Below are 12,627 nucleotides of genomic sequence, written 5' to 3'. Positions count from 1 at the left end.
AAAATGTATGTTCTGATTTATTAGGTCTGGGTTGGGACCTGAATTCCAGCATTTCTAACAAGTTCCTGCCAAGAATTTGGGCAGCAGGGATCGAAGACACTGGTTCTCAGCCTTGAGCGCATATTGGAATCATCTGGGAGATTCAAAACACATACTCAGTGCCGATCTGAAGAGCGACATTGTGTATGATTCCAACTCAATACTATTTTGGAAAAGGCAAAGCTATGGAGACAGCGAAAAGATCAGTGATCACCAGGGGTTGGGAAGGGATGATTAGGGAATACCAGGGAGTTTTAGGGCAGTGAAAATATCCTGTTTGACACTTTAATGATGGACACATGACATTATATGTTTGTTGAAATCCATAGAATGTACATCCAGAAAAGTGAACCCTAACAGAAACTATGAACTTTAGTTAATACAATGAATTAATACTGGCTCATCAGTGATAACATGTCTTCTGCATTAAAGCAGGATGTTTATGTTGGGGGGGTGCATGATAATGGGAATGTATTAGAACAGTCCATATGTCCCATTTATTTTTCTGTAAACCTAAATCTATTCCAAAAAAGTCTATTAATTAAAAAAAATATAAATACAATGCCTGAGTTGCAAGTCTAGAGATTATGATTTAATCAGTTGGGATTGCAGCATGGACGTCAGGTTGCTTTTTTTTTTCTTTTTTTTTTTTTGTCTTTTTAGGGCCACACCCACGGCATATGGAGGTTCCCAGGCTAGGGGTCAAATCAGAGCTGTAGCCGCCAGCATACACCACAGCCACAGCAGTGCCAGATCCGAGCCACGCCTGTGACCTACACCACAGCTCATGGCAACGCTGGATCCTTAACCCGCTGCGCGAGGCCAGGGATCGAATCTGCATCTCATGGGTACTAGTCAGATTCATTTCCGCTGAGCCATGACGGGAATTCTGACATCAGGGTTTTTTAAAAAAAAAAAACAAAAGCAAAACATCTCCCCAAGTGATTTCTTGCACAGTTAAGATAGTGATCCACTGGGTGAAAAGACAAGGCTGTCTTATCAGTGCTGTGCCTGCTCCCAGGGAGCCACGTCTGCCAAAATTACATACCGAAGCCAGCCCTGGGGGCTAACAGCACAGACCTTAGTGGAAACCTGACTTGGGAGTCAGGCTGAGCAAATCCTCCCTCATCCCTTAGATAAGTGGTTCTCAAATGCTTACATGCATCAGAATCCTCTGGAGGGCTGGTTAAAACAGAGTCCTGGGCCCCAGCCCCAGGGTTTATGATTCAGTACATTTGGGGTGGAGCCTGAGAAACTGCATTTCTAACAAGTTCCCAGGTGATGCTGACACCACACTTGGACCTTCCCTATCTTAGAGACTATCACAGCCTTGCCAGCACCTAAAGCCTTGAAAGGGGTATGAATGGGAAAGGAAGGGGCTTTGAGCTTTGTAGCTGCGTCCTGTGATCTCCTTGTTTCCTCTGGGCGGGGACAGGGGCCTGGTCCCTGAGAATTTTCCTGGGACAGGATTCTGGGGTCGGGAGGAGGAGGACAGCCTGCTTCTAGCTATGCCATGTCTCTAGCCTCTCTTCTCCAGCCCCTGAGGCCAAGCGGCCCACCAGGCTGCCTTCCCCCAACCCCTTACAAACTGCAGCCTTGATGAGGAATTCTTAGAAATTAACAACAGACCCAGGCCTAACTCGGGCTGGTCTCCTGCAGCCATTTTCCCACCCTATTCCTTGCAGGGTTAAGGCTTTATGAGACTCCACATCAATGAGCACTTCTGGGAGTCCTGGCATCTGTGAGATGGGAACAAACACAGGGACAAAGCAGACGTGGAGGAGGAAGGGCTGCTTCCCTGAGAATTTCTATAAGAATCTCAGTCTCTCCTATGAATCGATAAGGAAAAGAAAAGCAATCCAACAAGAAAAGGGGGCTAAAGAACAGATAAAGCACAAAGAGATAACCAGTTGGCCAATAAGCACATGAAAAGGTTCAACATCATCCACCATCAGGGAAAAAATTAAAACTGTGAGCTAATAGCAACCCCCAACAGGATGGCTCACATGAAAAGAACTGACTGGGGGTTCCCAACGTGGCTCAGTGAAAACGAATCCAACTAATATTCGTTGCAGGTTCAATCCCTGGCATTGCTCAGTGGGTTAAGGATCCAGTGTTGCCGAGAGCTATGGTGTAGGTCACAGATGTGGCTTGGATATGGCACTGCTATGGCTGTGGTGTAGGCCAGCAGCTACAGCTCCAATTAGACCCCTAGCCTGGGAACTTCCATATGCTGTGGGTGTGGCCCTAAAAACAAAACAAACAAACGAAGAGAACTGACTGTACCAAGGGTTGGCAAGAAAGGTGTGTTCCACTGCTGATGGGAGACCCGACAGGTACCACCACTTTGGAAAACTGCTTAGCAGGATCTAGGAACGGTACGTATGGTCTACCCCATGACTCCTCCCCATTTTTGAGTATTCCCTACAGAAAACAGTGCTTGTGTCCACCAAAAGACACATACAAGGAGGTTCTGAGCAGCTTTATTCCAAATAGCTGCAAATTGGAAACAATCTAAATATCCACCAGTGGGAAAATGGACACATAGACTGTACTCTATTTAATTAATAGAGTTTTACAGAGCAATGAAAAAGAAGGAACTGTTGCTGAGTGCCCCCATGTGGACGAATCTCACAGATACAAAGAAGCCGTGAAAAGGACCACAGCCTGCCTGAATGCACTCATATGCAGATGCAGGTGCAAAACTAATCTTTAGAGCTCCAAGTTAAACAGTGGCTCCCTTTGGGGTAGGAGGACTGCCTGGAAAAGGGAACACAGGCGCTTCCTGGGGTGACAGAAATGCTCTGTACATTCATCTGAGGGTCTGCATTTGCTTTCGTTGTTTTTGGTGTTTTTTTTTTTTTTTTGATATTTTTTAAAGTATAGTTGATTTAGAGTGTCGATTTCTGCCGTCCAGCTAAGTGACCCAATCAAACATACATATACATTCTTTCCCTCAAATCATCCCCCATCATTTCTATCCCAAGAGACTGGAGGAGTTCCCGTCGTGGCGCAGTGGTTAACGAATCCGACTAGGAACCATGAGGTTGCGGGTTCGATCCCTGCCCTTGCTCAGTGGGTTAACGATCCGGCGTTGCCGTGAGCTGTGGTGTAGGTCGCAGACGAGGCTCGGATCCCATGTTGCTGTGGCTCTGGCAGAGGCCAGCGGCTACAGCTCTGATTCAACCCCTAGCCTGGGAAACTCCATATGCCGTGGGAGCGGCCCAAGAAATAGCAAAAAGACAAAAAAAAACAAAACAAAACAAAACAAAAAAAAACCAAGAGACTGGACACAGTTCCCTGTGCTATACAGTAAGACCTCATTGTCCATCCATTCTAACTGTAATAATTTGCATCTACTAACCTCAAACTCCCCATCCATCCCTCTTGGCAACCGCAAGTCTGTTCTCCATGTCTGTGAGTCTGTTTCTGTTTTGTAGATAAGTTCATTTGTGCCATATTTTAGATTCCACATATAAGTGATATCATATGGTATTTGTCTTTCTGGTTTATCTCTCTTAGCATGCAATTTCTAATTGCATCCATGTTGCTGCACATGACATTATGTCGTTCTTTTTTATGGCTGAGTAGTATTCCATCGCGCATATGTACCACATCTTCTTTTTTTTTAGGGCTGCACCTGCCCCACATGGACATTTTCAGGCTAGGGGTTAAATCAGAGCTGCAACTGCTGACCTACGCCACAGTCACAGCAATGCCAGATCCCAGCCATTTCTGTGACCTACACCACAGCTCACAGCAATGGTGGATCCTTAACCCACTGAGCAAGACCAGGGATCGAACCCACATCCTTAAGGATACTAGTTGGGTTCATTACCACTGAGCCATAACAGGAACTCCATTATACTCAATATTTTATAATAACCTATAAGGAAAAAGAATAATTTAAAAATCCCTATATATATATATGTATAACTGGATCACTCTGCCATGCTACTGAAACTAACACAACATTGTAAATGAGCTACACTTCAACTAAAAAATAGATTTGGCAAAAAAACCAATCAATCAATGGAAAAATGGGCAAAAGACCTGAATAGACATTTCTCCAAAGAAGATATACAGATGGCCAACAAACACATGAAAAAATGCTCAACATCGCTGATTATAAGAGAAATGCAAATCAAAACTACCATGAGATACCACCTCACACCAGTCAGAATGGCCATCATTAATAAATCCACAAATAACAAGTGCTAGAGGGGCTGTGGAGAAAAGGGAACCCTCCTGCACTGCTGGTGGGAATGTAAACTGGTACAGCCACTATGGAGAACAGTTTGGAGATACCTTAGAAATCTATACATAGAATTTCCATATGACCCTGCAATCCCACTCTTGGGCATCTATCCGCACAAAACTCTACTTAAAAGAGACACATGCACCCGCATGTTCATTGCAGCACTATTCACAATAGCCAGGACATGGAAACAACCCAAATGTCCATCGACAGATGATTGGATTCGGAAGAGGTGGTATATATACACAACGGAATACTACTCAGCCATAAAAAAGAATGACATAATGCCATTTGTAGCAGCATGGATGGAACTAGAGAATCTCATCCTGAGTGAAATGAGCCAGAAAGACAAAGACAAATACCATATGATATCACTTATAACTGGAATCTAATATCCAGCACAAATGAACATCTCCTCAGAAAAGAAAATCATGGACTTGGAGAAGAGACTTGTGGCTGCCTGATGGGAGGGGGAGGGAGTGGGAGGGATCAGGAGCTTGGGCTTATCAGACACAACCTAGAATAGATTTACAAGGAGATCCTGCTGAATAGCATTGAGAACTTTGTCTAGATACTCATGTTGCAACAGAAGAAAGGGTGGGGGAAAAACTGTAATTGTAATGTATACATGTAAGGATAACCTGACCCCCTTGCTGTACAGTGGGAAAAAAAAATAGATTTGTATACTTTACTGTATACAAGTTACACCTCAATAACATGGAAGAAAAATTACTGCATAGTTGGGAGGCATCTGAAATGTGATTTGATTTCAATCTATAACCCTTTTCTCTCCCAGTCCCAAAGAACAAAAGCTCCATGTGTACGTCTCCATCCCAGTGCTTTGCTGGGGATTCTCTTCAATGGACAAGCCCTCATGTGACCTCCCTGTTCACATGGGGAAGCAGGGTCCCACTGAGACAGGTGGGCATGCTGGGCAGCTAGTCATTTTGCTTCCCTCCCAAGCAATACTTGCAAGACATGTTTTCAGCTGCTCATCATGCAATGGAAGAACCAAAATGGCAGACAATTGCTGGTATGGTCAGCCTCTTTGTTCTGGGTTGTTTTTTTTTTTTTCTTTTTAGGGCCTCATATGGAAGTTCTCAGGCTAGGGGTTGAATTGGAGCTATAGCTACCGGCCTACACCACAGTCACAGCAATGATGCCAGATCCCCAACTGACTGAGCGAGGTCAGGGTTGGAACCCACATCCTTGTGGATCCTAGTTGGATTCATTTCCCCTGAGCCACAACTCCCAGCCTCTTCATTTTGTCCCCAGCAATTCTGCTCTGGCCTCAAACTCACTTGCTCTCCTCAGTGAGAATGAAGCCATGCATGGACCTCAGTGCCTGAGTGCATTGGTACTGAGTCGAATATGACCCCTCCCCCACTTCAAACCCATGTCCACCCCACATCTCTGAGTGTGACCGTATTTGGAAGTAGGGTCTTTGCAGATGTAATCAGTTAAATTAAGATGAGGTCATACGGCTAAGGATGGGCCCTAATCCAAATGATTGGTGTCTTTCTTTCTTTCTTTTTTTCTTTTGGCCATACCCACAGCATGTGGCAGCTCCCAGGCCAGGGAGTGAACCTGTGTCCCAGCAGCGACCTGAGCCACTATGGTGACAAGGCTGGATCCTTAACCTGCTGTGCCACAAAGAAGCTCCCTAACTGGTGTCTTTCTAAGAGAAAACAGAGACATAGACACACACCCAAAGAAGACCACATGAAGACAGAGGCAGAGGTGGAGGCATGCCAGCAAAAAGCCAAGGACCTCCTGAGCCACCAGAAGCTAGGAGAGCAGCACAGAGCAGATTCCCCTCAGAGCCCCCAGAAAGAACCAACCCTGTCGACACCTTGATTTTTAGACTTCTGGCCCCCAGAACTGGCAGATTGTACGTTTCTGTTGTGTCAAGCCAGCATCCTCTTAGGAAAGCAGTTTAATGCCCAGGCCATTGGCTACTCCTGGAGCCAGCTTCTTAGACGTCCTGTCAGCACCTCACTCCGTTTTTCCAGACATTTTCTTCCAACCAGATGTGTTCTGGTAAACAATTCTCAGCGTCTTGCTTTATTTCCCCTCCTGAAGTGTTCGGGCTCTTTTCTCCCAGGGTGGCTGCCCGACGAAATCTCCCTTCTGGGAAGCTCAGAACTAGTTCTGCTGGAGCCTAAGCAGGCAGGTGCCGATCACGTGCTCCCTGGTACCTGTGTGTCCCTACTGTGTGCAAATCTCCCAGCTGGGACTCCAACACCCCCTTCACGTGTCTCATTAACCACAGCAGCCACCCCATCAGACGGGAGCCAGCTGTTTCAGGGCACCGGCCAGCCAACCACCCCCTGAAGGCGCTGACCTGGAGCAGCAACGCCAGGCTCAGCCCTGGCCCCCTCCCGTGGCAGTGAACCCCGGGGCCGGGCCGGAGGCGGGCACTCACCGGGTCCTTATTCTCTTGGTCTGTCCGTGTCTCCCGGAGGTCCCCGTTGTAGGTGGACGTCCGCTGGTCCTCGGCTGCGCTCCGCTGCTGCCATAGTATGGCCTCCCCCTCATACTCCTTCCTGTACAGGTTGGTCCTGTCGGACAGGCTGGCTCGACGCACCACCTTCCTGAGGGGAGAGGGCAGGTGCTGAGAGGCTGCATCCAGGCGCCACAGGCGGGAGCCTCAGGGGGCACCCGGGGTTGCCCTGCCTCTGACTCACCCGCGGCTGCCTGCGCTGGATGTCCTCCTGCTCAAGGATGACTTGTGCCTCAGCTGGGACTTCATGATCACGTCGTGCTTGTGTTTTAGCTCCAACAGCAGGACCTTGAACTCTTCCTCTTCGCACAGGTCTGAAGGGGCAGAGGAGACCGTTGTGGGGCGGGGAGACAGTACAGGGGCCTGTGTCCCCTGAGGGCCTTCCAGACCAGGGGAACTACCATCCCAACCCACCGAAAACTCCCAACATCTTTTGGGGCATGGGGGAGGGGAGAAAACAGTGACAGTCTCACTTCCTGGGCGATAACCCCACCCTGAGAAGAGTGTAAGAAGAGGAAAGCAGGGAATTCCCGTTGTGGCTCAGTGGTAATGAGTCCAACTAGGAACCATGAGGTTGCAGGTTTGATCCCTGCCCTTGCTCAGTGGGTTCAGGATCCGGTGTGGCTGTGAGCTGTGGTGTAGGTTGCAGACGCGGCTCGGATCCCAAGTTGCTGTGGCTCTGGCATAGGCTGGTGGCTACAGCTCCGATTCGACCCCTAGCTTGGGAACCCCCATATGCCACGGGAGCGGCCCAAGAAATGGAAAAAAGACAAAAAAAAAAAAAAAAAAAAGAAGAAGAAGAGGAAAGCAGGTCCCATGCAAAGTTCTATGAATGGTCCCAATTCCCAGCTGTGACTGAAAGATTCAGACACCTCTGACAGCTTCTAAAAGGAGTCATCAATTCTTCACTGACGCAAGAGGTATCAACAGACAGTCCATGTAGCCCAAAGAAGAAATGATGAAAAGATGCTGAGACTATATATCCCCACCCATTCAATCCACGTCATCCTTTAATTCATCCGTCTACCTATTCGTTGAACCAGTCATCCATCCATAGATTCATCCTCTACCCACCCATCCTCTTTTTTTTTTTTCTTTTTACAGCCACATGTGAGGCATGTGGAAGTTCCCAGGTTAGGGGCTGAATCAGAGCGGCAGCCGCCAGTCTACACCACAGCTGCAGCAACTTGGGATCTGAGCTGCATCTGCAACCTATGCTGCAGCTTGTGGCAATGCTGGACCCTTAACCCTCTAAGTGAGGCCAGGGATCAAACCTGCATCCTCATGGATACTAGTTGGGTTTTTAACCCGATGACCACAATGGGAACTCCCCCACCCATCCTCTTACTCATATTCATACATACATGCATTTATCCATTTACCCATCCATCCCTCCATTAATCTACCACCATTAATTTATTCACTCATCCATTTATCTATCCATATGCTAATTCACCAGCCCACCATCTATCCAACCATATATTCATTCCTTTATCCTCTACTCATCAAAAAGTTGATGAGTGCCTATGTATGTACCAGGTGTTGTGCTGACCTTACCTATTGGCATCTCATCCATGGATGTCCTAGCACTGAGACTGGCCCCATGGGACACCAATAGCTCTGCCATCTGCATCTGAAACACAGGAAAAAGAGGCCCAAGTTCCCCCCTGCCCACGGCTCAGAAAGCCTAGGAGGTGGAAAGAGTGTCCATAGCTTCTTAGAATGTGACCTAAAGAATGGTGGGGCAAAGCTGACTCCCAAGGAAGGATCCGCCCCATAAAGCCAGGAATCCAGGCAAATGCAAGGGGCCTGACCCCTCCTCCTCCAGTGTGCCTGGGCCATACGGAGGGACAGGAGGAGTCTGGCTATAACTCCAGAGCTGTCAAGTGTCTAAGGAGGAACGGTGAAGGCTACAATCAGAGATTTATATCTGAGAAACATACGGAGAAACTACTCAAGGCAGAAATGAGGGGAGTTTTCTAATTTGGCAAATTGGAATATCATCTTGTTAGGATGCAACTTTTGCAAATGCTTTAGGTCTTTTCATATCCCACACATTAGCCATAGTCAACACCTTCAATGAATCTTTTGCTCTTTTGAACCAACTTCCAGCCCAAAGGATAGCAGTTGACCCTGCGCTAGTCTCCCTGACAGCCCTGGGGTGACAACTACCTGTCCCCAGAAGGCAGCTGCATGCAGGGGCTCCCAGCCATCCCAGTCCTTCACATCCACGCGCACACCATGGTCCAGGAGGAGCTCGGCTGCCCGCAGGTATCCATTGGCCCCAGCGATGTGCAGCTGAAGGAGAGGAAAGACGTGAACATTACGGGGGGGTGGGGGGTGGGGGCTGGTCTCTCACTTGGAAGGATAGCCCATTCCCCGACCCAAGACCCAGATCATAGCTGGGGCCAGCAGAGTGGAACAGATGAGGTGGAAATACCAGCCATGTTGCAGAGGATTAGTAAGTCTGCAATACAGACCTAGAAGCTAAGGCAGAGAGGTGAGCTCCTTTCCCCCATCTTAGAGCCCCTGTGGTCAAGGCAACAGCATTTACAGAGTCCCTACTAGGCACTGAGCCCAGCAGAAGGGGTCTCAGAGGTCCAATATGGTGGTTTTCAAATATCTCTACAGGAGTTCCCATTGTGGCTCAGCAGAAATGAATCCAACTAGTATCCACGAGGATGTGGGTTCAATCCCTGACCTCATTCAGTGGGTTAAGGATCTGGTGTTGCCATGAGCTGTGGCATAAGCTGCAGACGCAGCTCAGATCCCGTGTCGCTGTGGCTGTGGCATAAGCCAGCAGCTGTAGCTCCAATTTGACCCCTAGCCTGGGAACCTCCATATGCCGTGGATGCGGCCCTAAAAATAAAAATAAATAAATAAAATAAAATGAAATATGTCTACAATTCTTTGACACACCTCCCTTTAAAAGATGAAGCTTAATGCCTCTCCCCTTGAATGTGGGCCACAATAAACAACTCATTTCTAACAAATATGATAAGATGGAGTGGTGGTATGTGATTTCTGAGGTCATAAAGGTATTGCCGCTTCCACCTTATCCTCTCTGGGAGCAATCACTCTAGAGGGACACAGCCATCCTATTGTGAGGACACTTAAGCAGCTGTAAAGAGTGAGCCTAAGGGGTGAGAAATGGAGGCCTCCTGCCAACAGCTGGCACTGACATGCAGCCGTGAGTGTGCCATCTTGGAAGTGAATCCCCAGCCCCAGCCAAGCCTTCAGATGACCGCAGCCCTGGCTGGCTTCTTAACTGTAACCTCATGAGGAAGTCCATACCAGAGCCACCCAGCTAAGCTGCTCTCAATGCCACGACCCACAGAAACCACATGAAATAATACATATTGACTGTTGTTTTAAGATGCTACATGTTGGGGTAGTTTGCTATATAGCCATAGATTACCAATACATCCAAGAAGGGAAAGCTCATATGGAGGCCCCATCTCTTCTACGTGGCAGTATTCAAGGCCTCTGCTGATGGATGCCACCTTGCAGACCTCGCTGTCCACTTCCTCAATCTCCCAGAAAATACATAAAGCCTTATTCACAATTGCCAAGATATGGAAGCAACCTAAGTGTCCATCAACTTTGGGAATGGATGGAGAAGGATGACAGAGAAGAGGCAAAGAGAAACAACTGTACGGCCCAGGGAGGCCAGCGAAAGCCTGGCTGGAAGGAAACCAGAGGAAACCAGAGGGCTTGGGCAGCAGAGCCGCAGCCAGTGGGACCGGGAAGATGAGGTCTTCAGAACACAGCCCTGATGGCCAGATGCTGCATCATCCTGGTGTCGGGCGGCTGTAAGGTTCTGGCAAATTATTTTTTAATTTGCATAAAAAAATCCAGATGCGATCTGGTATAGGCACATACAAAAACTGGTATCATCTGATTTATAAATGCCTGATGCTTGCCAGCTATTGAGGATGGCACATGGCTGGCCAGCCAGACATTACAAACTATGGGGCCACAGATTGGCTGGGAGGAAAAAGGTATAACTGGGGAGTTCCCATTGTGGCTCAGTGGGCGAAGAACCTGATAGAGTGTCTGTGAGGATGTGGGTTTGATCCCTGGCCTCACTCTGTGGGTTAAGGATCCGGTGTTGCCGTGAGCTGTGGTGTAGGTCACAGATGTGGCTTGGATCTGGTGTTGCTGAGGCTGTGGTGTATGTAGGCCAGCAGCTGAGCTCTGATTCGACCCTAGCTTGGGAACTTCCATATATCACAGGTGCAGTGTGAAAAAAAAGAAAAAGAAAGAAAGAAAAGAAAAAGAAAAAAATTATGACCAGGATAGTACTACTGGGGATTTTTTGTTTTGTTTTATTAAAGCATAGCTGATTTACAATCTTTCGGGTGTACACCAAAGTGATTTAGTTACACATATGTATATAAATCTATTCTAAAGGGAACCCTCCTACATTTCTGGTGAGAATGTAACTTAGTGCAACCACTATGGAAAACAGTATGGAGGTTCCCCAGAAAATTAAAAATCCAGTGGTATAATCCCACTCCTGGGCATATACCCGGGCAAAATAATGATTCAAAGGGGTACAGGCACCCTAATGTTCATTGCAACACTATTCAAAATAGCCAAGACTTGGAAACAACCTAAATGTCCATCAACATCTAAATAGATTAAGAAGATGTGGTACATATATCCAATGGAATACTACTTAGCCATAAAAAAGAACAAAATAGTGCCATGGTCAGCAACATGGATGCAATTAGAAATTGCATACTAAGTGAGATAAGTCAGAAAGAGAAAGATAAATATCACATGATATCACTTATATGTGGAATCTAAAATATGGCACAAATGAACCTATTTACAAAACAGAAACAGATTCGCAGACATAGGGAACAGACTTGTGGTTGCCAAGGAGGAGGTGGGAGGGACTGGGAGTTTGGGGGTAATAGATGCAAACTATTACATTCAGAATGGATAGACAATGAGGGCTTACTGTATAGCATAGGGAACTATTTCCAATCTCTTGGGATAAACCATAACAGAAAAGAATATTTTTAAAGAGATTGTATATATGTGTATAAGTAATTTGCTATATAGCAGAAATTAACATATTATAAATTAACAATAATTTAAAAATAACCCACACAGGTTCCTTTTAATTATAGATTATTGCTTGTAAAATCTATAATTTAAAATTTTCAAAAAATTAAATTCTATTCTTTTTTAGGTTTTTTTTTTTCATTGTAGGTCATTACAAGGTATTGAATACAGTTCTCTGTGCTATACAGCAGGTTCTTGTTTTTTGTGGATTATATGTATAGTACAGTGATAATGTTAGTAATAATAATAATAATGGAGTTCCCATCGTGGTTCAGTGGTTAACGAATCCGGCTAGGAATCATGAGGTTGCGGGTTCAATCCCTGGCCTTGCTCAGTGGGTTGAGGATCCGGTGTGGCCGTGAGCTGTGGTGTAGGTTGCAGACATGGCTCGGATCCTGCATTGCTGTGGCTCTGGCGTAGGCCAGTGGCTACAGCTCCGATTCGATCCCTAGCCTGGGAACCTCCATATGCGGTGGGAAGCGGCCCTAGAAAAGGCAAAAAGACAAAATAAATAAATAAATAAATAAAAATAAAAAATAATAATAACAATAATGTGTTAATCCCTAGCATCTACTGAGAGGTCACAGACTCTGTGCTGAGCCCCGACACGGAGAATCTCACTTCGTCCTTGAACAACCCTGAGAGGAAGGTACTATTCGTTTCCCTACTTTCCTGGGAAGACTTGAGACCTAGTATGTGCCTAGGCTGTGTGGGTGGGGCCACTCTGAGGCCAACCCAAGAGGAGCAGACC

General features: G+C 46.6%; 1 protein-coding gene across 2 annotated transcripts in view; it reads right to left on the bottom strand.

The window, feature by feature from the left end:
- The window catches only part of PPP1R16B (protein phosphatase 1 regulatory subunit 16B), a 112,975-nt gene that overhangs the window by 6,680 nt on the left and 93,668 nt on the right, over positions 1 to 12,627 (bottom strand). For both annotated transcript variants that reach the window (XM_003134439.6, XM_021078075.1), the window contains 4 exons: positions 8,973 to 9,098; positions 8,358 to 8,433; positions 6,985 to 7,114; positions 6,723 to 6,891 (listed from right to left, as the gene is read on the bottom strand). In XM_003134439.6, the coding sequence (XP_003134487.3) occupies positions 6,723 to 6,891; positions 6,985 to 7,114; positions 8,358 to 8,433; positions 8,973 to 9,098 (501 nt within the window). The remainder of the gene's footprint in view (positions 1 to 6,722; positions 6,892 to 6,984; positions 7,115 to 8,357; positions 8,434 to 8,972; positions 9,099 to 12,627) is intronic.

This window comes from Sus scrofa, chromosome 17 (genome assembly GCF_000003025.6).
Source record: "Sus scrofa isolate TJ Tabasco breed Duroc chromosome 17, Sscrofa11.1, whole genome shotgun sequence".
Lineage (NCBI taxonomy): Eukaryota > Metazoa > Chordata > Mammalia > Artiodactyla > Suidae > Sus > Sus scrofa.
Note: the sequence above shows the minus strand (reverse complement) of the source record. Positions and strands in the feature narration are given on the sequence as shown.